The following is a 24,546-nucleotide window of genomic DNA, read 5'->3' as shown; positions in this document are numbered from 1 at the left end:
GTCTTTTGGCCATCTTTGGTATGTCCTCTTTGGAGAAATGTTTATTTAGGTCTTCTGCCCATTTGTTGGTTAGGTTGTTGGTTTTGATGAGCTGTTTATAAATTCTGGAGACTAGTACCTTGTCATCAAATGATGTCACCTTTACATCATTTGCAAATATTTTCCTCCCAATCTATGAGCTATCTTTTTGTTTTGTTTATTGTTTCCTTTGCTGTGCAAAAGCTTTGAGTTTAAGTAGTTTCCATGTATTTACTTTTGTTTTTATTTCCATTCCGGGAGACAGACTGCAAAAAAATATTGCTTCAGTTTATGTCAGAGAGTATCCTGTCTGTTTTCCTCTAGGAGTTTTATAGTTTCTGGTCTCACACTTCAGTCTTTAATCCATTTTGAGCTTATTTTTGTGTTTGGTGTTAAAGAATGACCTAATTTCATTTTTTTTACATGTAGCTGTCCATTTCTCACAGAACTAGAACAAAAAATCCATTGATTTTTAAAGTTATACTTCTTCTGGTATTGTTTTAGAGGCTGTCCTAGAAATTACAGTGTTACAGTATATATCTTTAAGTTCATAGTATACCTTTAAATAATATTTCATGACAGTGTAAGAACCTGAAAATAGCATAATTTCATATACTCCCTTTCCCACCCTTTGTACTTTTAAGTGCCTTTCATTTTACTTCTATGCTATAAACTTAAAAAAAGACACCTTAGTCTTTTCAAGAATTCAAAACTATATATAGGGACTTTGCCGGTAGGAATCTGCCTGCCAATGCAGGAGACACGGGTTTGATCCTTGGTCTGGGAAGATCCCACAGGCCATGGAACACCTAAGCCCACGCACCACCACGGCTAAGCCTGTGCTCTGGGGCCTGTGAGCCGCGACTGCTGAAGCCTGAGCGCCGACGGCTCCTCCTGCTCTCTGCAACAAGAGGAGCCTCCACAACCAGAAGCCTGTGCATCACCAGGAAGCCCAGCCCCTGCTCTCCACGGCTAGAGAAAGCCTGAGTGCATCAACGAAGATCCAGCACAGCCAGAGATAAACAAGCAAATAGACAATTTAAAACCACATGTAAACTATATATTATTATTGTTGTTTAGTCGCTTATTCGTGTCTGACTTTTTGCAACCTCATGGACTGTAGCCTGACAGGTTCCTCTGTCCGTGGGATTTCCCAAGCAAGAAGCCCTGGATCTAGACCTTTAGATTGACTTTCTTTCGGCATGGCAAGGATGTGTGCTCCATTGTCTTCTGGTTTCTGCTCTTTCTATAAAAAGTCAGCTGAGATTCATTTTCCCTTGGGTGGTTTTCAAGGTTCTTTTTATCTTTGGTTTCCATGAGTTTGAGGTTAATGCGCCCAGTGTGCACCTTTCTCTGTTTTTGACGTGCTGAGGGTTTGCTGAGCTTCGGGCATGGAGACGGGCATCTTTGATTGGTTTTGGAACGTTGTCGGCCGCTGTACCTTCAAAAGCTTCCTGAACCTCCTTCTCTCTGTCCTCCCTGTGAGATGCCAAGTTGATACAGGAGAGAACACTCGATATGGACCCACAGACGTTGGTCAGTGGGTTAGATGTGATACTGAATTTCATCTTTAAGGAAGAAATACCCAAGTGTTGACAACACAAATGGATGCACCTTTGCTATACAGTAAGGACCCGCTAGGCTGTGCTCAGAGGCTTACACACACAAGAGCTTGCTTCTTGCTCATGCAGCATGTCCATCTTGGGTCAGCTGAAGCTACTCAGGAGCAGAGTCCAGCCTACATCTGGAACACCGACGGCTGTCGTGGCAGAGGAAGAAGAAAATATGGATAACCATGGTTGGCTCTTCTACCCATCAGCGAAAAATATCATTTCTATTCACATAGCGTTGGTAGCGAGTCATGTGGCCGAACCTGAATCAATGGGAAAGGAAGTACACTCTTCCTCTAAGGAGAGATAACAATATGTTTGAATAATAACCTACCACCACAGTTCACCCTTCTGACCACACACATTTGCTTTCCTCCCTTGACAAGAGTGACAATCCAAAGTCCCAGGTGGTAGGGCATCAGGGTTGTGTGTTTATATCAGGTCTTAATCTGGAGGCCAAAGAACTAAGAAGTTGAGTCTACCTTTCATGCCACACACGTGATAGGCAGTAGTGGGTGGGGCAGGGCTGAGAGGACCACATGAGCACTCCTGCGTGGGAAACAGGAGAGTGGGAGGCACATGGTGTCACTGGTCCACGGCAGCTCTGACCTTCACTGGGCAGGGGCTGAGAGACCTTCTGGAAGAGGACCCTTGCTCAGTCACCTGTTTGCTGGGGTCATTCTCTCCACTCCTGGGACCTCCCTTTTCCACTCTCTTTCTTGGCTACGTGTAAGAGGCACTGAAGGATTTCTTTTCCTTGGAGAAATGAGCGTGTCTCCTGGGCTGTTTCTTGGTTATCAAAGGCACCGGGGCCCAAGGTTTGCGGTCACAGTCTCTTCCGGCACAGCTGGAGGCACAGGGCTCAGAAACACAACCAGCTCTATTGACTTCAGTCAGCTCCATGCGCCCACAGACATACCCACAATCCACCGGGAGAGAGATGCACCCTCTCCCTGGACTTGAACGCAGGCGCCTGAAGCTTATCAGGGACTGGGAGAAAGCTACCGTTAGTCTCTGCAAGGACTTATGGGTGTCACCTGAAGTCTTTCAGAGATGTTAACAGTAGGCATCTGAGCCACACAGCTAATTTGTGGAAGGCAGTGCTTTGATTGGCTTTTGTCATTCAGAGCCCTTTTCAGGTCCGCCTTTTACTGGTTGGAGGTGAGAATAATTTCTATACTCAGATGTGTAAAATTTATGTTTTTTGGAATCTCCTTATTTCTTTTCATTCCTACTTGTACACGGGATAGTTCTTTTCCGAGTGTTTCTTACAGTACCTTGTCCTATGCAGACAGCAGCCACCAAAGCACACTCTAGCATTCTGCTAGCCCAAACCTCAGCTCATTAGGGTATGATCTTGGTGCTTGTGTCCAACTCTTCAGACCCCTGGACTATAGCCTGCCAGGCTCCTCTGTCCATGGGATTTCCCAGGCAAGCATGCTGGAGTGGGTTGCCATTGCCTTCTCCAGGGGATGTTCCCAACCCAGGAATCAAACCTGGGTCTCCATCTACTCCACAAGTTATCATAGGAGACAGTTTTACCAACTATCATACATCACCATATACCATGGGCTTCCCCAGTGATTTGGCTGGTAAAGAATCCGCCTGCAATGTGGGAGACCTGGGTTCGACCCCTGGGTTGGGAAGATCCTCTGGAGAAGGGAAAGGCTACCCAATCCAGTATTCTGGCCTAGAGAATTCCATGGACTGTATAGTCCTTGGGGTCACAAAGAGTAGGACATGACTGAGCGACTTTCACTCATACCAGGTACCAAATGCCACCCTCCAGCCTCCAACAGACGTCCCCTCTCTGCGGTCCACCAGGCCCTGGAGCCAGTGCCGCGGTTTCAGGACCCCAAGCAGCGGTGGCTCTCTCCTGGCACCCAGGCCTGTAGACTCTATGAGAGGCCGAGTTACTTCGCCGCAGAAGTCCCTCTGAAACCGCGCCCCCAGCACGGGGGCACGTCCCCTTCACCTCCTTCCCATTGCAGGGCTGGTCCACCATTTATAACGCAGGAGGATGGAGCAGCCTCTGTCAGTTTTGCCAAAATAGAGAGAAAAGAGATGGAAGAAACTCGCAGTCGCATAAGCCTCAGTATAGGCGTGACCCGTGTCCCTTTCACTTACTGTCATTAGCCAGAGCAAATCACACACCCAAGTCTGACATCTACCAGACAGGGAAGCACCATCGTTCCCCAGAGAAGGAGAGCAACCCACGATACCATCCTCCACACTTGCCTATGAGACAATATCTCAGAAAAGCACCCAAGAAGAGTCCCAAGAAGAAGAAAAACTAATATATTCTGCAGTGAAAATTATTTTTTAAGCTTCAAGTTTGAAAATGTTGAAGTGAACATATGACTGAAATGGTTTTTATCTGCATTTTGTAAAACTTTTAGGAAACCATCTAATCGGGTACATACATAGTGATTACTGGGAAGGACACCTCCGTGCAGAAGGTTGTCTTCCGAGCATGGGTGATGACACTGGGGCTGGAGGAGGTGGCTCTGAGACCTGGCCCGGCTCAGACGTGGGCCCAGGGGCAGGCCCGGCTCTCTGGGAATCAAGGCTTTCGTCAGGGACATCGTGGCTCCACTGATGATCTCCAAGGCTTCTCCCAAGTCTCCATTTTTATATGTAATCTACATATTTTCAAAGGTTTTTCAAGAAAATTGTTATTCTTTGAAAATGTTATTACATCTTTCAGAATACAACACTGAATTGCCTTTTTGCTTTTTGTGTTTCAAACAATAAGCCATTTACATGAAACAAACATTTTTAAGAGTGTGTTTGATCCTGCGGCTGTTTCACCATGTGCTATTCTAGTCCTCTGTTTGGAACACAAAAATCATTTCCAAAGCAACTAATTATAGTATAAGTCACAAGTGTTGGATTACTGCTGCTGGTAGGAAATTAGAAGCAACCATCATGCAAATATTAAAAGCTTCTTATTTTTGAAGTTCTCCCCAAAACTAGTACAAGATAAAAAAAAATGCAGGAAAGACATATACAACATCCAATGTAGAAATGAACTTCTCAAGTTGGCTTTGTGAGTGATCAGCTTAGCATGAATCGGAAGAGAATTATTTTCTGTCTGGGACTTTATACTTGCCCTGAAATCGGTGGAGCCTGTTTGTGTGGATCTATTTCTGGTTCTCTTTTCTGTTCTGTTGGTCTATGTATCTGTTCCTCTGCCAATACCACACTCTCTTGATTACTGTGTGTTAAGTCTTAATATCAGGCAGTGATTCCTCCCACTTTCTTCTTTGTCAACATTGTTTTCGGTATTCTAGTGCCATGCCTCTTCATCTAAATTTTAGAGTCAGCTTGTTCATGTCTACAAAACTTGCTTAGGTTTTAATAGGGATTGAATTAAGCCTATGGATCACTTTAGGGAGAACTGACATATTTACTGTGTTGTGTCTTCCATTCTACAAACACAGGATGTCATTCCATTTATCAAATCTTTGATTTCCTTCATCAGCATTTTGTAGTTTTAGACATACAGATCCTATACATATTTTGTTAACTGAATACATGCATTCATGCATGCTAAGCTGCTTCAGTCATGTCTGACTCTTTGTGACATTATGGACTATAGCCCAACAGGCTCCGCTGTCCATGGACTTTTCCAGGCAAGAACATTGGAGTGGGTTGCCACTTCCTATTCCAGGGAATCTTCCTGACCCAGGGACTGAACCCATATCTCTTAATGTCTCCTGCATTGGCAGGCGGGTTCTTTACCTCTAGCATCACCTGGGAAGGCCAACTGAAATAAGTATTTCATTATCTTTGGAGTGAATGTATATGGTATTACATTTTTAACTTCAATTTCTTCAGGGTTTGTTGTCAGTTTATAGAAATGCAATTGACTTTTGTATATTGGCATTGTGTCTTGCAGCCTTGCTAAACTCACTAGTTCTAGAAGTTGAAAAATATTGTTTTCTTATACATACTCTAAGACTTCCTACATAGACAATCATACCACCTACAAATACAGCTTTATAGCTTCCTTTCCAATCTATATACCATTTATTTCTTTTCCTTGACTCATTTAGTGGCCAGAACTTCCACATTCAGTACTAATAAGTTGTTACTGATCTTTTTTTTTAATTTATTTAATTGGAGGCTAATTACTTTACAATATTGTGGTGGTTCTTGCCATACGTTCACATGAATCAGCCATGAGTGTACATGTGTTTCCCCATCCTGAACACCCCTCCCACCACCCTCCCCATCCTATCCCTCAGGGTCATCCCAGTGTACCAGCCCTGAGTACCCTGTCTCATGTATCGAACCTGGACTGGAAAGCATTCAGCCTTTTACCGTTTAACATACTGTTGGCTGTAGTTTTTTTTTCTTCTAATAGATGTTCTTTATCAAGTTGGGGTTGCTCCTGTTTATTTCTAAATTCCTAAGAGTTTTTATCATGAATGGGTGTTGGATTTTGTCAGATGCTTTGTCTGGGTCAATGGATATCGTCATACTATTTTTATTCTTTAGCTTGATCATATGTTGGACCACACCGATTGATTTTCTAATATTATTAAACCAGCCTTGCCCATCTGGAATAAATCCCACTTGGACATAGTGTATAGGTTTTTCTGTTGTTGGATTTGGTTTGCTAATATTTTGCTGAGGAGTTTTTACATCTAAATTCAGGAGTGATGTTGGTCTGTGTGGGGTTTTGTTCCGTTTTTATTCTTCGTCTGGTTTGGTATCAGGACAATACCAGCTTTGCGAGTATGACTGGGAAGTGTTCCTCTTCTACTTTCTGAAAGGGGTCATATACAACTGGTGTTGATTCTTTCAACAGTTGGTAAAATATTCCACGGAAGACATCTGACCCCGCAGATTTCCTTATCAGGAGATTTTAAATTAAAAGTTCAAGGACTATTCATGTTATCTATTTCATCAGAGTTGGGTTTTGATAGTTTGTAGTTTTCAAGAAATCTATCCATTTCTTCCGAATTTTTGAGCATAAAGTTGTTTATAGCATTTCCTGTCTTTTCGATGTCTGCAGAATCTGTACCAATACCTTCTGTTTCATCCTGATATTGATGATTTGTGTCTTCTCTATTTTTATTTTTGTCAGTCTTGCTAGAGTTTGTTAATTTTATTTTTTTTGAAGAATCAACTTTTTTCCATTGATTTTTGCTGTTGTTTTCTATGTTTCAGTTTCATAGGTTTCTGCCCTTATCTTTACAATTTCCTTCCTTCTTACTCACCCTTTTCAGGTTTCTTGAGACGGAAGCTTAGACTGTTTATCTGAGGTCTCTCCTCATTTCTGATGTAGCGTTCAGTATGGCACACTTTCCCCTTGGGACCGCTTTAGCGGCATCCTTCCCCTGACACTTTGAAAAGAATGTTTTCCTGTAACACTTCGTCAGCAACAGCCAGAGTTGCTCTTGGCCCACTAAACAAAAAACACCCTTGGTGATCTATGCACAAGCACTCAGCTTGAATCACAGACAGATTCTCTCACACACTGTAAGGAGAACTCCAGGGCACCATTACACCAACACACTCAGATGGCAACGAAGCTCAAACGTGAACTGAACAAGCAAAACACTCTTCCTGCCTTGGTAGAAATGCTCTTCTCAGACTTTGCACACCTCTGGAGAGAGGGCAGGGGTACTACTAAATCTATTCCATGCCTTGAAAATTCTATGCTGTCTTATATCCTTACTGGAGAGAAACTGAAATGGAAGAAAGTGCGTCTTCTGGGAAGAAGCACAGAGAAAGCTGGGGTGAGCAAAACACGCAGGTGCGTTTGTGTAAAGGTGTAGGGGAGGGAAAGAGACAGCGATTCTCTAAGAAAAGATGCTCAACATCAGCAGTCATCAAGGACGTGCAAACCAAACCGCAAAGATACCACTTCATACCCACGGGGATGGTTAGAATAAAAAAGAGATAAACAGTATTGGCAAGAAGGTGGATAAACTGGAGACCTGTGCACTGTTTGTGGGGTATAAAATGCTGCAGCTCTTCTGGAAACTAGTTCAATAATTCCTCAAAAAATTAAATATAGTTGCTACTGCTGTGATATGAATTTCACATTTAAAAATGGTTGAGGTGATAAATTTTGTTATTTTACCACAATTTTAAAAAGTTAAACATAGAATTACCATATGACTCAGAAGTTCTACTCCTAGGTATCTATCCAAGAGAAATGAAAACATATTTCCATATAAAGTTCTGTGCATGAATGCTCACAGCAGTATTATTCATAACAGTCGAAAGGTGGAAACAACCCAAATACACATCAGCTGATAGAGAGGTAAACAAATGGAGTATGGAATATCATTTGCTTGTTTATACTCATATATATATATATATATATAAAATACATTATTCCATAGAAAGGAATATTATTCAGCCACAAAAAAGAATGCAGTATTGATACATGCTTCACCATGGATGAACCTTGAAAACATTATGTTCAGTGAAAGAAGATAGTTACAAAAGGCCACACTCTGTATGATTCCGTTAATGTGAAATGTCCAGAACAGAGGAATGTGTGGAGACAGAAAGAAGATGAATGCTTTCCGTGGGGCAGGAAGGGTGAGGACTGACTGCTCCTGGTGGGGGTGGGGGGGTTTCTCTTTAAGGAGTGGAGATGCTCTGGAATTAGACAGTGGTGATGGTTGCCAACCCTTGTGAATGTGCTAAAACCCACTCAATTGTATACTTTAAACGGATGAGTTTTATGTGAATAAAATCACAATTTTTAAAAGAGTACACAGGACGCACTAAGGAGAGGGCCTTTCCTGGGAGCCAGGGAGGGGAGCCAGCTCCGGGACTTGGCAGGGCCGGGTCGACCCAGCCTCTCACAGCAGCTGAGCTGGGGGCGGGCAAGGAGGGGCGGGCAGGGTCTGAGCCTGCTCTTGCTGACTTTGGACCTCAGGACAACTGCATCCTCAAGAAATGTGATCATCGCCTTAGATGGGAGGAGTTCTAGGCTTCAGACTGACAGAAAAAAAGCCTAAGTAGGCAAAACGAAAAAGCAAGAAGGAGCCGGCAGTGAGAAGGAAGAGGGGTTAAGTGCAGGCTTGTGTTGCCCCCAGACAGCAGCTGAGGGTGCGGGGGGCTGACGCCAGGGTCTCCACCAGGCTGCCTGCAGGCAGTGGGTTCTGTCTTCCCCGACTGACACTCATCTGGAAGGCATATGTGACTTTCACTTCTGATTTTTTGATATTTCTGGTACATTTTTCAGTAATTGACGTCCCTTCTGGAGCTGAAGAACAACCACCTCTTTCATACTTAGGATATGCTTGGCATCGTAGCTATCTACTCTTTTCAAAAAGATTAACTACTAGAGAAAAACATAATTTCTTATTGAAAATAGGTTTGGACCAACTTCAGGTTTTTAAAATCATGCCTGCATTCCTGTGGATCTGATACTGTTATGAGCACGTATATCTTACCACTGTGAAGTCAGGGTGGAAAATACATCCTCTCTCTCAGATTCCTGGAACAACTTCAAAAGTTCTGGGTCCCCAGATAAGTGTGCAAGAATGCGCAATTCGATCTGCGAGAAGTCTGTCAGATAGAGCTCTGCGTTAATTCAGAACCTATCCACAACACACCTCATTGTTGCCGCCCACCCCAGGTGACCTCAATCTCCCCTCCCCACGGGGAATCAAGGTCAGCACGCCCACCTCCCACCTGCCGGGCCCCTGGGCGTCCGGCCTCTTGGCCATCCCTGGGGCTAAGAGTCCCTGTGACCTCTTCCATCAGGCTGGCAAGGCCTCCAGGGAGCCGCACTCATTGACCGATTCATCAGAACATCAGAGGTTCAGAAAGGGCTCTCTGTGCCAGGCTGTGTGCCTGGGGTGCGCTAGTGAACAAGACAGATGACGGCCCCTTCCTGTGCAGAGCTGCTACTCGAGGAGAGGGAGACGGTTTGGGTGAATGATTCGGTGTGTGAGAAGGTGAGCAATCAAACGGGAAAGACAGATCGAGGGAAGGAGGTTCCAGAGTGAGTGTGGGTAGGGAGGTTGTCATCGAGAAAGGGATGAGGTAGCAGGGGCAAGGAGGTGGAGGAGGGAGCAGGACCATGCTGGGCAGAAGGCTCCACGCGGGGCTGGAGGTGGGGCTGCGGGCAGAGGGACCAGCACGGCTGCAGCGAGCGGGAAGGGGCGCCAGGGTGACGGGACAGAAGCGGGGCGGGGGTGGACTTGGGGGGCCTCGCAGGGAACCTGGGCTCTAGATGCAGTCATGTGAAGAATCCCAGGAGGCAGAGCTGTTCTCGTCTACTGTGCATAAGAAACCTCTGCTTCATATAAATATCTGCCTCGGGATTTACCTTAAAGAATGAGTTCTGTAAGCGCCTTTGGATTATTCAATTTCTAAATATTTGAACATGTGAATCACAACGTGGGCTCCAGTGACATGGCGTGCCTACCGTGGCCTGCGCCTACCTGCTGCCAGGAAGGTGTGGCCTTCAGATGAAACAAACGCCGTCCTTGGGGAGATGGTGAGTTCGTCCTCTTCACCTGAATCATTATGAGTTCAAGAGCACTTGGTGAACTGATCGTGAGCTGATTCATAGCTATTCCGCACACAAAGTTATTTTAACATCACTCGGAAGTCACAAGAGTATTTTTCTAATTTTTCTTAATGCAATTTTAAAACATCCTAAGACTGTTGAAAGGAAACTAGATTTTCTGCTGTTAAAATTTCCTATTCTGTGCAGAATTCTTAGTGAGGGAAAGGTCAAACACTGACCCTCTGTGCCCTCTGTGCCTCGCCAATAGGAGGCCTCCTTCGGGGAAGGTCTCCCCATGGAGCGTACGGTGAAGGGCTGGCGGAGGCCAAGCTGCTGCCCACCTCCAGGAGTTCTGCTCACGTACAACGATGTGCCTGTTAGAAGGACTGCTCATGGCGCTTCACTGTCTGGCTTCGACCTTCTGGAAGCAGCAGTTCCCGAAGCCAAGGGGGCAGGAGCTTACTGGGAACGGGCCACAGAACCCGACTTTGCTCAGGCTTGACCTTTTCTTTTTTAGAAATGTCATCGCCCGCGTGGCAGTGGGGTGGGTCGAGAGAAAGAAGAGTGTTGCTACGCTTTTACAAACATTTCCAGTAATTTTCAGACCTTAATAAAAGCCGGCTCCATCATCTGTTTCTTCTCTGTTGGGAAGCTGGCAGGGAAGAGGTGGTGGGAGGGGAGCCGCTTCCCTGTTGTAATTATCATCTATTTTCACTTATAAACCGCTAGAGGGGAGGGGCCATACCACTTTAGCTGAGTTTTATTTTTCAACGTGTATTTAAATCCTGGTCATGCAAATACAGAGAACTTCAGGAAAAAAAAGCAGTTACTTAAACAGAAAAACAATTACAAACATTTCTAGGCTCTAAAAAAATTTTACTCAAGATTTTTGTGAAGTAAAAAGAAATGTGTTACCTTTAAAACTTTGAGGTTTAGTTATCTGAATTGGGTGCTTGGAGATACCTTGGATATTCTGCGAATAATAAAGGGGAAACGGCTTTAGTTGAAATATCTTCTCTTAATCTGAACCATTTAATGGCATTTAAAATGTGTTACAGTTTAAATATATATATATTTTTTTTATTGGAGAAGGAAATGGCAACCCACTCCAGTATTCTTGCCTGGAAAAGTCCATGGACAGAGAAGCCTAGTGGGCTGCAGTCCATGGGGTTACAGACTGAACACACACACATGTGGAGAGTGGAGAGAGATGGGTTGGTGGCAATAAACTGGAAGAACTGAGATTATATTTATGTATTTGGCTGCCCCGGGTCTTAGTTGCAGCATTTGAAGTCTCAGGGATGGCATCTGGGATCTAGTTCCCTGATCAGGGATCAAACCTGGGCTCCCTGCATTGGGAGCTCAGAGTCTTTGTCATTGGACCATGAGGGAAGCCCCTAAAATGTGTCACATTTTATTAAACACTAACAAAATAACTAACGCCAATGTATTATGCATATGTGTATAAATACTTAATACAACTAATACTGAAACATAATTTTGGTGGGGAGACCAAAGTATCAATGTAAAGTCAATATGCAAAAATCAATTCTATGTTTACATAGTGCCAATGAATAATTGGACACTGAAATTAAATAAACAATGCCATTTATATTAATAACAGCACTCCCAAAACATTTAGGTATAAACTTGTATGTTGAAAACTACAGAACCCTGATGAAAGAAAATAAATACCCCAAATAAATGGAAAGATATACCATGTTCATGGATTAGAACATTCAACATTAATATGCCAATGACTCCAAAATTGATCTGTAAATTCAATACAATCCTAATTAAAATATTAGCAGTATTTTTCTTAGCTATCAACAAGCTGATTCTATAAACTATGGATCATAAATATAAATGTAAAATGCAAAACTCTAAAACTTTTAGAAGAAAATTTAAGAGAAAATCTTTGTAATCTTGCATTAGACAAAGAATTTTTAGATATACCCCTTCAGCATGGTCCATAAAACAAAACAATGAAAAACTGGACTCTATCAAACTTACTTTTGTTTTTTGCAAATTACGTTGGATTCAAAACATATATAGAACTCTCAGACTTCCCTGGTGGTTCAGTGGCTAAGACTCTGCCCTTCCATGCAGGGCTCATAGGTTCAATCCCTGTTGAGGGAACTAGATTCCACATGCCCCACAGCACGGCCAAGAAAAAGGAACTCTCAAAAAAAGTCAGCAATGAAAGGTACTTCCAGAATGGTAGAGTGAGGAGCTTGCCAACTCATTCTTTGAAGTGCTACCCTGATGCAAAGACCAGATACCAAATACAACATCCTCCATAAACAGGCAGAAGGATCCCCAATCAACATTAGCACACTGAAACTAGCAACATACTAAAAGGGGTTTGTACACAGCCAACCGGGATTTATCTCAGAAGTGCAAGCATGGGTTCAAATCCAAAAAAAATTAATATAATACACCAGATTAGTAGAATAAAGGACAAAAACACATCATCACCACAACAGAACATAAGCATTCAACAAAAATCCAACACTCTTTCATATTAAAATATTTCATTTTCTAGGAAGAGAACTTTTCTCAAGTTAATAGAACACCTACAAAATTAACTCACTCTGAGTAATGTCAGGGTCTATAGCTGTATAAAACAGAATATGTTCTCTAACTAATAGCATGTCAAACTAGGATCAGACCAGACTGTAACTAACGTGCTCGGCTAAAAGCTCTTGGTGATCACAGCTTGGTGTCAGCTCACCTGGCAAGCAAGGACTCGGCTCCTAAAATCATTTCCCTTCCACAGCCCATAAAACGTCTGCTTAATGAAAGTTGCTTTACCAATGGAAAGAGGGATAAAGAAACTTATTTGTCCTGAGAAAGCAGAAATGTGATTACCTTTTGATAAAGGAAACTTTTTATAATTAAACACTACTTTTTATGTTTTACAATATAACAAATAATCAAATAACAGTGAGTGCTCACGGTTGTGTCCCGACTCTTTGTGACTCCATGGACTGCAGCACGCTAGGTTCCTCTGTCCATAGAATTTTCCAGGCAAGAATACTGGAGCGGGTTGCCGTTTCCGACTCCAGGGGATCTTCCCAACCCAGGGATTGAATCTGGGTCTCTTTCATCTCCTGCATTGGCAGGCGGATGCTTTAGCACTGCACCACTTTGGAAGCCCCATAAAAACAACAGAAACTTCACTAAATATCTAACCTGTGTAGCACACTTTACACACTACATAACGCTCTATAGTTTGCGCATTTTAAGGAGAGTTAAAAATGTATACTTTGTCCTTTGATCATATGACAGAATGCATGGTAAGAAGGGGCTTGAAGGGTATAGCTGTTTTTTTCCCCGCCACGGCTGACAGACATGAGCTCAATTCCCAGGGACCCTCACTCATCTCAAGCCTCTCTTCTTTTCTGTTATTACACGGAAGCCGCTCTGCCCATGGTGAGCAGAAGGAAGGCTCTGGCATCTGACTGTGGCAGAGGACCTCAACCTTGAACACCGTCTTTCACTGTCAAGTTGCAGGGAAACAAGAGTTTAAGGCTGAGTTCCCTGTATGACAAAACCCACTGAAATGTTGTGAAGTAATTAGCCTCCAACTAATAAAAAAAAAAAAAAAGGGTGAGTTCCCTCAAGTTAATCTTAAAACAAGCCAGATAAAAAGGTTGCTCACGCTGACTGGAGACTACAGGAATGTACAATCACCAAATAAGAAAAAATAAGTTACTTTCAATCAGAATTGCTTTTATGAAATGTCCCAAATATGTCTAGAGGTAAGTTATTAAAATTAAATCAGTTGTTAAAGATAGAACCACAATATTTTGATGGAGAACACAAAAAAAATCTATAAAATCTTCTATCACGGTAAATGGTTTTTTTTTTTTTTTTAATAAAAGTAACCATTTTATTTTAGAACAATCTTACAGAAAAGTTCAGTTCAGTTGCTCAGTCGTGTCCAACACTTTGTGACCCCATGGACTGCAGCACACCAGGCCTCCCTGTCCATCAGCAACTCCTGGAGTTTACCCAAACTCATGTCCATTGAGTCAGTGATGCCATCCAACCATCTCATCCTCTGTCGTCCCCTTCTCCTCCCACCTTCAATCTTTCCCAGCATCAGGGTCTTTTCAAATGAGTCAGCTCTTCGCATCAGGTGGCCAAAGTTTTAGAGTTTCAGCTTCAGCATCAGTCCTTTCAATGAATATTAAGGGTTGATTTCCTTTAGGATTAACTGGTTGGATTTCCTTGCAGTCCAAAGAAACTCTGAAGAGTCTTCTCCAGCACCACAGTTCGAAAGCACCAATTCTTTGGCACTCAGCCTTCTTTAATGGTCCAACTCTCACATCCGTACATGACTACTGGAAAAACCATAACTTTGACTAGATGGACCTTTGTCGGCAAATTAATGTCTCTGCTTTTTTAATATGCTGTCTAGGTTTGTCATAGCTTTTCTTCCAAAGAGCAAGCATCTTTTAATTTCATGGCTGCAGTCACTGTCCACAGTGATTCTGGAGCCCAAGAAAATAAAGTCTGTCACTGTTTCCACTGTTTCCCCACCTATTGGCCATGAAATTATGGGACTGGATGCCATAATCTTAGTTTTTTGAATGTTGAGTTTTAAGCCAGCTTTTTCACTTTCATCAGTGAAGAGGCTCTTTAGTTCCTCTTCACTTTTTGTCATTAGGGTGGTATCATCTGCATATCTGTGGTTATTGATATTTCTCCCCACAATCTTGATTCCAGCTTGTGCTTCATCCAGCCCGGCATTTCACATGATGTACTCTCCAGAGAACTTAAATAAGCAGCAGTGACAGTATACAGCCTTGAAGCACTCCATTCCCAATTTTGAAACAGTCCGCTGTTCCGTGTCTGGTTCTAACTATTGCTTCTTGAGCTGCATATAGGTTTCGCAGGAGACAGGTAAGGTGGTCTGATATTCCCATCTCTTGAAGAATTTTCCAGTATGTTTTGATCCACACAGTCAAAGGCTTTAGTGTAGTCAATGAAGCAGAAGCAGATGTTTTTCTGGAACTCCCTTGCTTTTTCTATGATCCAACAGGTGTGAGATCTGGGTGCTGGGTGTGCTCTCTGCCAGGGGTGTCACTGCTTCTAGGCCCTCTAGGCTGACAAAGAAGGAGATTGGTGTGTGTTTAAACAGGTCTACGTGTGACCATCTGTGTCTGTATGGAGTTAAAGGGGAATCCACCCTGCTGTCTCCAACTCTGGTCCACCGCCACGTGGATCACTCCAGCCTCCTCCCTAGTCTAACAGGAGAAACCTGGCTTCTGCCATCGGTGACGACGTCACTCTCCCGGGTCCACTGGGCCGTGGGCAGGACCAGGTCCACGAGCCTCGGGGACACTCCAGAGTGGCTGCAGCGTGGGCACACAGACGGGACCACACGTCAGGAGGACTGTGCGGAAAGGCACCCAAACTATGGATACTGAAAGCAAGTGGGACTTCATTCTCCTGTAGAGCATAAAATTTCCTGCTGATAATGTGGACATCGAAATGAATGAAAACCACCTCCCAGTCCTTTGTGTGGAAACCCTTCCAGAGTCTCCAGGTCCCCAAGACGCCCTGCGGGAAGTGCTGGGGCTCCGCACTGAGTCCCTTCCTCAGCCTCCGCCTGCTGCTCTGGAGGGGTGACGGCTGGGCACTCGGGGCTCATTTGTCTTCATGGTGGACTCTGGCACGTGTAAGAAAAATAAGAGAACTGATCTGGAAAAACTCAATGCTAACAACCCTCAGTCCACATTCAGCGACAGGCGAGGTGCAGAGGTGTCATCTGAAGTCTTTCCTTTGGCGTCTGTCGGAATGTCAGCAGTTGTTTTAGCAAAAACAGGGAACAATTTGACCTATGGAGAAGGCAGCCGCGCCCGCGGGCCTCTCCCGCAGCCTTGCTGCTCAGGCGCGCAGGTTCCACACTCCAGGCAGCCGGGGAGGCGATGGGAGCCCAGGCGCGGGGACCGCGGCGCCCTCGGATAACCCAGGGCGGGCCGCGGCTTCCTCTGCCCTGCTCTCCAGTGGAGCGGCTCCCCGTCTTCTGAGCGCTGTGTGGGACGCCCGCCGGGGGCTATTGGGGTAAATGAAGAGCCGTGCTCCCCAGGACGCACCCCCGAGGGCCGGCCTCCTTCGGCCGTCGCCTCCCCCATCAGCCTGCTCCGACTCCTCTCCGGAACGCGGCCTTTCCCCGCTCTTCCGGCCCTCCCCTCCCCTGCTCTGCGTTTTCCAGCGTTCATCATCGCCCACACCACGGCCAGCCGAGCGTGTTTGCTGTCGGTCTCAGGCCCTTCACCCCCAGGCTCCACGAGGGCAGAGGTTTTGGTGCCCAGCGCTTCTGGGAAATGAATGAGTGAGTGAGGAGAGGCAGGAAGGGAGGCGGGCGGAGGAGCGGGGGTCCAGACTTCAGCCTGAGAGCCTTGGCCGCAGGTGGGCCTGAAGAGCACCGGGCTGGCACCTGAGAGGCTTCCTGGCTGCGGCCCAGGAGGCTGGTGGATGGAGGAGGGTGAGAAGGCGGGGAGAGGAGAGACCAGGAGGCAGGCCCCACAGGAGCTGGTCCTGCCTGAGGCACCAGGGGGCTGAGACAGGGACTGTGACTCCGTGGGTTTTTTTGAGAGATCTGAAGGAGAGCTAAGTAAAGAGAGATGTGAGTGGGCAGCTGCTGGTGGGGAAGGGGCGTGTGCAGGGGGCCCAGAGGAGGGAGGTGCATGGGGCTGGTGAGAGCAGCAAGGAGGAGGGGGCTGGGGAAGGAACTAGCCTCCCCCTGCACTCCCCACACCCCCCCCCGCAGGGGAACAGGAGAGGGACCCTCCTGGGGAGGAAGGACTAACCAGCCCACCAGCAGGGGGACAGTGTGGGCAGCCTGGAGCGGAGCCAAGCGCTCGGCCACCAGGGAGAGTCTGAGCCTCTGCCAAGCAGAGGAGGAGGGAGGCTGGGCCCCGTGGGGCCACAGGGCGTCGGGCAGCGTGACTCCAAGAACAGGCTCCTCTCCCCGCGGCTCTTTGACTCTGAAGGTCTGTTCAGCTGCAGGTCACAACCAGTGCTTTCAAAGATGAGCTTGGCTAGAACAAAAAGCAGCAGTGTGCGCGGCTAGGTGGTACCTGCCCCTAATCACCTCCACCCGCCAGGGCTCCGTGAAGGCGGGCGCGTGGAAGGGGCTGTGACTCCGCCAAGGACCATGAGGCGACGGACCATGTTATCCCAATGAGAGCAGGAAAGTAGTAAGTCACCAAAATAACAAAATGCAGAGGCTTAAAAATCTCACTTGGGTTCAAATAGTGGTGCAGTTTTAGCCATAACTATCTAATTTATTAAAATCTTGCTAATAAATATTTTGATAGATATATAATGCTATCAGGGCTTCCCTGATAGCTCAGTTTGGTAAAGAATCCGCCTGCAGTGTAGGAGACCCCTGTTTGATTCCTGGGTCGGGAAGATCTGCTGGAGAAGGGATAGGCTGCCCACTCCAGTATTCTTGGGCTTCCCTGGTGGCTCAGCTGGTAAAGAATCTGCCTGCAATGTGGGAGACCTGGGTTCAGTCCCAGGGTTGGGAAGATCCCCTGGAGAAGGAAAAGGCTACCCACTCCAGTATTCTGGCCTGGAGAATTCCATGGACTGTATAATAGTACATGGGGTCGCAAAAAGTCAGACACGGCTGAGGAACTTTCACTTAAATGATATCACATGGGAGGGATATTAATAAGCAAAGCTGAAAAATTCACACACGAACAATGGAAAGAGCAAGACTAGATTATTCCAAATGAGCCACCATAACATCTGGTAGTACAGATGAGCACTGGGCTCAAACACAGAACAGGGAGAGCAGGACTCTTTGTTTGGGGCACAGTCTGAGCCTGAAGGCAGGTTTCTGAGACTCCTCACCAAATGACAACGTAAGAACAACTGGCCCACTGGAAGGCAGACTAGAACATCTGCTACTAGGAGCAAAAAGATGAGGAATAAGTACCCCTTTTAGTGCATTCAAAGAGACATTGGTTAAATTAAACTTATGTAGTAGGTTTAAAATTTGTGACCCTTATTTCTGCTAAGAACGTGAAAAATACCACGATCTTGCCACTTGCTTTGGGCCTTGCAGCTCTTTCTCCTTTTCCTTAGAAAACGGCACTCCAATTTTCACGAGGGTCCCCCTCCCCACTTTCCATCAGCCAGCAGAGCCTGTTCTCTGGCCACGGTGACTAGCTCAAGGATGACCAGTGGCTATTCCAGACAGAGATGCAAAGACATGCTTGCTGAGAGTGTCTGCAAAAGGTGTTTCCTCCTCCTTTCATGGAAGGGGCATGGAGAGACACTGCTCATTTCCACTGGAGAGAAACTAAGCTGGTATCCCCAAGACCTGCTTAGATGCTGAGAAAGAGAAGCTGGGAGATGGGGGACAGAAGCTGGACCTGCCCATATGACTTTGGTTGCTAGATCAAACCTTGCCTGAAGCCAGCCCTTCCTTGACTTTCTTAAGTATGCTGAGATTGTTGAGGTCAATTTAGTCTGATTTGCTGCCACTTGCAGCTGAAGGTATTTGAATGAATATGTGGACTAGCGGTGTTTTCATCACCAGTTTAGACGTGGGGAGAGGCACCCACTCAGCAAAGGATGAACGGTCCTCCAAGCCCAGCCTTTCTCCCTGACTTGTCTCAGTCATGCCCTTCCCACTCCGGGTGGCATCTGTGGGGAGGAGCCTACAAACCCACAGTATCAGGAAGGGGTGGGACCTACGTCAGTAGCCTGGGGCTACCTGCCCTCACTGCTTTGGCTGATGAAGCCAGTTATCACACCACGGCCAACATCTAATGGCCCCTCCTCTGCCGATCTGGTTCTGGCCTTGGCTCTGCCAGATACTGCTGATCTGCTGAAACTCAGGTCCTGGACTTGGGCTTGGACTGTCCATAGCCCCCGCCGTGACCTATTCAGACCAGACAAATATGGTAGCCCTGCATTTCCACACTAGGGGACCCAGGACCCAGGGACTTCCCAGCCCTCACTCAGGCCCTGCGGAGTCTTGGTAGGAGAGCCACTTTGGGTTCTTGCCCAAGGCTCATGCCCCATCTTGGCCTGGAGCTCCTGGAAACACTTCCTTCTCCCACGCTTCTAGGCTGGAAGCAAGCCTCAGCTCTGTGGCTTGCAGCTTGTGTCAGCCTACCCTACTCTGGGTTTCTCCCCCAGAGGGCCTGGCCAGGCCCTTTCAGAGGCGTTCACGGGTGCTTGCCTCCCTCTCAGCACTTCCTCCAAGACCAGGAGTTCCCAGGCCTCCCTGTGAAATGGACCTGCCCGTACAGCATACTTGCATACCTTACATTATAAACTCTGAAAGATAGTCTTGATATTTAAAGGGGAGCTTCTGAAAGGGGAAAAAAAAAACAAAAACCCCACTTCTGACAGTCTTCCTGATACTTTGTTTCCGCTGAGCACTTTCACAAGTTCCATGTTGAAAGCCAGAGCCAAACACAGACTTCTTTATTCTCAGCTGTATCCCCCTCTCCCTCTGAAGAAACAGAGGCCTCGGCCCCAAGAGGTGCTGGGAATGAAATCCACAGAAGACAGTGTTTTGAAAGCTTCCTTGTGTAAGCAAGGCTTTTGTTCCGTTAAAGCTGCCAGTTAGGAGACTACACTTCCAGGAAGGTGTGCGGGTGCTCTCCCACCCCCACACTGGTACACCCAGAGCCCGGATGAACCAAGGCGGGCGAGCAGGTGGACAGAATGAGGCAGACTGGCTTGGGACCACAGGGGCAAGGGTTACGAGTCCGATCCCCCACCGAGTCCCCCCAAACTGAGCAGGTGCTAAATAAGAGACAGCTGGATTAACACGCAGAAAACCCCACGGTCTACAGGGATGAGGTCTCCTTTCAGAAACAAAAAGTGCACAGGCAGCCACGCATCCAGGTGAAACTTCACCCTCACACAGAGATGGGCGCTTCACCAGCGCTAACTCACGGGGTGCTTCGCCGACAGCCTTCCGCTCACGGTGCCCGTCTGGTTCCACGTGGAGGATACGGAGCCCTTGATCAGTTGGAAAGAATCGGTTTAGGCTCTGACAGTGCCGTGCGGAGGCACCCACATGCTGGCCCCCCAGTCTCTGCTACAGCACACAGCTCGCAGAGCACTGCCCGGGAGAGACAGGGGCCACCGGTCCTGAACTCCCAACTCGAGTGTTCTTGGGGTTACAGGACTCCCACACGTGGTCAGGGTGACTGAGATTCTCCCCAACTGGTGCAGAGGCTGCAAGAGGCTGCATGTGGGCTGACATGCTGTGGCAGGGCTCAGCGTGGACCCGAAGAGGGGCCGCCCTCCCCTGACAGGCGGGGGCTGTCCCTTGCCGTGTGGCCTCGCGCAAGCCACAGCACCTCTGACCGCAGACTTCTCATGCATGAACTGAAACAACATCCTCCTCCAGGGACTGTGGAAAGGACATGCGGTAACAGGTGCAAAAGCATGTGGTCGGCAGCAGAGCTTCCACATAAATATGAGATTTTAAGGTGAAATGTCAGCTTACACTGTAGACTGAAATGATAACAAAATTGTGGCTCATAGTTTCAAGACTATTAGACTATTTAAAGAAATTCTACTTGTATCTGAACTCATGTCTAAGTAACTCATATTCCCAATCACGATATATATATATATATATATATATATTTTAAGCTTTAGTTACCTTTTTCATGCAAGCTAGTAATCCATCTACAAAGGTTGACTTGATCTTGTGAACCTAGATTGTGAAACAAAAATAGTCACTTTCTCTGTTTAAGTGTTTAAATGAGGAACAAGCGTCAAAACCTGTGTTTCTCAGCGTGCTGGGTGGGGGTCATTGCCTGTCCCCTCAGGTGACCCCAGGAGGCCCTGAAATGGCCTTGTGTGGTGCCCAGGATTAAACAACGGCCAACAGAGAAAGATGTCACCCTGCTCCTTCTAATGATGCTTTTTACAGGAAAGCTGCAGAGAATGGGAGAGCGACAGAGGACCGTCACCCAGGGTCGCCGTGGCAGCTCTTTTAGTTCAGGGGCGACCATCACCCACCACTCCAGTTGCCCGGCCCTCACAAGGACAGCAGCGAAGAGCCACGCTGTGAGTGACAGCAACCGTCATGCCTGTGCACAGACGCCTGGTGTGTGACGGAGAAATCAGGAGGGGCTGGGAGGGTGGCGAGAAACGGGGGCATGCTCAGCAGCCAGCGAGCGTGGCTGGGAGATGACAGAACACAGCGAGCCCGGGGAGAGGGGCGGCTCCCGTGGGAGGCCTCTAACTCACACGGCGCCACGCCGGGCGACGCAACCACACCCGGGGCTCCCCGGCTCCACGCAGGGCGTGTGCGGACATGAGCAACGTCACCTCCGTGCAGAGGAAGCTGGGGTCACAGGAGGTCAGCCTGAACAAACTGTCCCTTCAGAATGCGGTCAGGGCTACCTCAGGGATGATTTTGGGTGTCACGTGGGCCCCCATGGTTATTAACATTCTTACAGAAAAAAAAGATGTAACTTACCTGCCTGTATTCCAAAATTATTTTGGGTAATGGATGAAGGTCTTGCAGAGCGTTTAACTAAAAAATAAGATTAAATATCACCAACAGAATTCCTTCACTTAATTTTTAACAGTGTAAACACTCATTTTCAGATGGAGAAAGTCCTGATAATACAGGGTCTATCTTGAGCACCCTTTCCAAAATGAAGACTCGTAATAAAGCCAGCTGATCAAGCGTCATACTCTTAATCCCTTATCAGAGTCATTACACATGGGAGCGAAAGAGAGAAGCTTGGAGAGAAGATTCCTCTTGAGATCTGAATCCCTGAAATCTAAACCCAGGGCACGTAAATACCATGCAGAGGAGTTAATGAGGAAAATGCCTACAGTTGTGTGACTCCATAGTTTCGGAACATCCAACACCTGAGTCACAGCTACCTGGGCCCCAAGCTGGGGCGGCAACACTGGGATGTGACTATGCGTTTTCAGTTTAACTTTAAACAGTCGAAGTACAACATCCACAAAGGAAAGTACAAGATCCCATGAACAAGGTTTGTCGAATTATCACAAAGTGAACATACCTGGGTACTGCCAGAGGGAACATTCCGGGCTCCCACACAGGTCTCTGTCCCTCCCCCAGAGGCAAACCACCACCCTGGCCTCCTCCAGCAAGACCACTGTGTCCCACTTATTGAACTTCGTATCAATGGAACAGGATAAGTGTTCTTTGTGCGTGGCTCCTTTTGTTCAATATTCTGGTGTTAAGGTTGGTCCTTGTACGAGGGGCTTCCCTGGTGGCTCAGTGGTAAAGAATCTGCCCGCAATGCAGGAGACCTGGGTTCGATCCCTGGGTCAGGAAGATCGCCTGGAGGAGGGCATGGCAACCCACTCCCGCATTCTGGCCTGGAGAACCCCGTGGACGGAGGGTTAGACACAATTGAAGGGAGTAAGCAGCAGCAGCAGCAGCAGCTGTTGAATGAAGCGCTATTTCGTTTACTCCCAGAGCTGAGTGGGGTTAGCTGAACGCAGGGCAATTATTTATCCATTCCACCCCTGATGGATACAGGGCTTGTGTCCACTTCAGGGCTATGACGAGGAGCGCTGCTGTGAACCTTCTGGTACACAGATTTGCGTTCACACACGTCCACAGTTCTGTTGGACATGTGTGCAGGGCGGGGTGAGCCTGCCGGTCACACGCATCAGAGACGACGCCAGCTGCCCCCAAGGTGAGCGCACGGCGTGTCCCCATCCGCAGCACATAAAAGTCCTCATTACGTTTTTGCCAACACACGTTCTCCTAGGTCTTAAATCTTAACCCTTCTGGTAAATGTGATGTTTCACTGTAGTTTTAGTGTGTATTTCCCTGACTAATAAAGTCATTCTTCAAATATTCATTGACTGTATATCTCCTTTCATTAAACTCTGTACTTTTTTTTTTTTTTTTGACATTTAAATCCTTGGCTTGTATGTCTTTTTCTTCTTGATTTGCAGGAATTCATTTTTCTGGACAGGGTTTCCTTTAGCTGGCTATATTTAGTGGAAATATTGATATCTTCTACACCTCTGTGGCTTGCTCTTTTACTTGTTTAATAGCGTCTTTTCGTACAGGCTTTTCACAAGGGCTTCCCTTCTGGCTCAGCTGGTAAAGAATCTGCCTGCAATGCAGGAGACCTGGGTTCAATCCCTGGGTTGGGAAGATCCCCTGGATGAAGGGAAAGGCTACCTACTCCAGTATTCTGGCCTGGACAATTCCATGGACTCTAGTCTATGGGGCTGCAAAGAGTTGGACACAGCTGAGCCACTTTCACTTTCCAATTGCTTTATGATTAATCTTGATAGCCAACAGACTAAGTCCTTCAGCAGTGCTTTTAAAATTATCTTGGCTCTTCTAGCTTTTGGCATCTCCATATAAATTTGACTTTTGGTTCGCCAGTTTGTACCAAAAAGTCCTGCTAGGGAATCAGGATCATTTTGAATCTGCAAGTCCCGTTGGGGGAGAATTGACAACACAACCATGATGCACTGGTGTGAGCCCCAGAACCGTATCACTGTCTGTTTGAAGATGGCTGAGCACAGAGTCTGCGCCAGCCACAGGGACGTAACAGGAGGGCCGGCACTGGAGTCCTCTGAGCAGGCTCTGCCCGGGGAGGAGTCCCGCCTGCCTGTAACCCAGCACTGCGGCTTCTCAGAGAAGCTGTCCCTCGGGGGATCAAAGAGCATGAAAACACTCAGCCACGAAAACTGCTTAAGATCAGCTCACTCTCTTTATCCTGATACTTTCCTCACAAAAGAACTCTAACCGCAGGCTCCCTGCATATCTCGGGTGGAGCTGTCTGAGCACACTTGAGAAGCATGGAGAGTCTGATCTCTGGATACAGCCCTGCCGCGCCGGGTGCCAGCCTCGGTCACTGCGAGCACTTTATCACACACTCCCTCTGTTGGCTCCGGGCACCACGCTCTTCTCCGTCTCTGGCTGCTCTGCAGCCTCTGCTCGGCGCCTCTTCTCTCTGACCCCTACGTGGTGGTTTCTCAGGTTCAGTTCTGTGGTTATCAGAGGGGGCTGCTTATGGACTCAGTGGAGGAGCTTCAGAAACATGCTGGGCCTGGGCCGCGCATCCCCAGCCTCTGACTCTCCGGCCCAGTCGCGGGTCTGGGCATGAGGGATTCTCAAAAGCTCCTGCCTGGGTGGAGGGCTGACCCCCAGGGTGACGACGTCCCAGTGAGCACCTCCAGCACGAGCCGTCTCCTCACAGACCCAGCTGCACTGTGTCAACATCTGTGCACACCCCTGTCTTCCCGAGTCCAAGACTGAGCGCTTGACACCCCCTGCCCCTGCCCAGCAAACCGCTTCTCTCTTGGTTCTCCCTGGGTAGTGGCCATCTCTACCTGCTCAGGTGCACAACTAAGAAAACCAGGAATTGCTCCACATCCACACTCGCGTGAGCTCACACTTACAGACGCTCCCTT

At 47.0% G+C, this 24,546-nt stretch overlaps 1 protein-coding gene and 1 long non-coding RNA gene across 2 annotated transcripts in view; one reads left to right on the top strand and one right to left on the bottom strand.

The window, feature by feature from the left end:
• Positions 1-24,546, bottom strand: part of POLN (DNA polymerase nu) — a 137,620-nt gene that overhangs the window by 54,745 nt on the left and 58,329 nt on the right. Inside the window, exons 12-17 of the mRNA XM_043447912.1 lie at positions 21,602-21,658; positions 20,777-20,830; positions 20,059-20,124; positions 11,035-11,092; positions 10,052-10,126; positions 9,056-9,170 (exon numbers count right to left, since the gene is read on the bottom strand). Of these exons, the coding sequence (XP_043303847.1) occupies positions 9,056-9,170; positions 10,052-10,126; positions 11,035-11,092; positions 20,059-20,124; positions 20,777-20,830; positions 21,602-21,658 (425 nt within the window). The remainder of the gene's footprint in view (positions 1-9,055; positions 9,171-10,051; positions 10,127-11,034; positions 11,093-20,058; positions 20,125-20,776; positions 20,831-21,601; positions 21,659-24,546) is intronic.
• LOC122428130 lies at positions 16,225-22,969 on the top strand. The gene is made up of 3 exons (XR_006265650.1): positions 16,225-16,465; positions 21,050-21,226; positions 21,733-22,969. It is a non-coding gene; the product is annotated as an uncharacterized LOC122428130 (long non-coding RNA).

Source organism: Cervus canadensis, chromosome 26 (genome assembly GCF_019320065.1).
Source record: "Cervus canadensis isolate Bull #8, Minnesota chromosome 26, ASM1932006v1, whole genome shotgun sequence".
Taxonomy (NCBI): Eukaryota; Metazoa; Chordata; class Mammalia; order Artiodactyla; family Cervidae; genus Cervus; species Cervus canadensis.
This window is presented reverse-complemented; position numbering and strand designations above follow the sequence as displayed.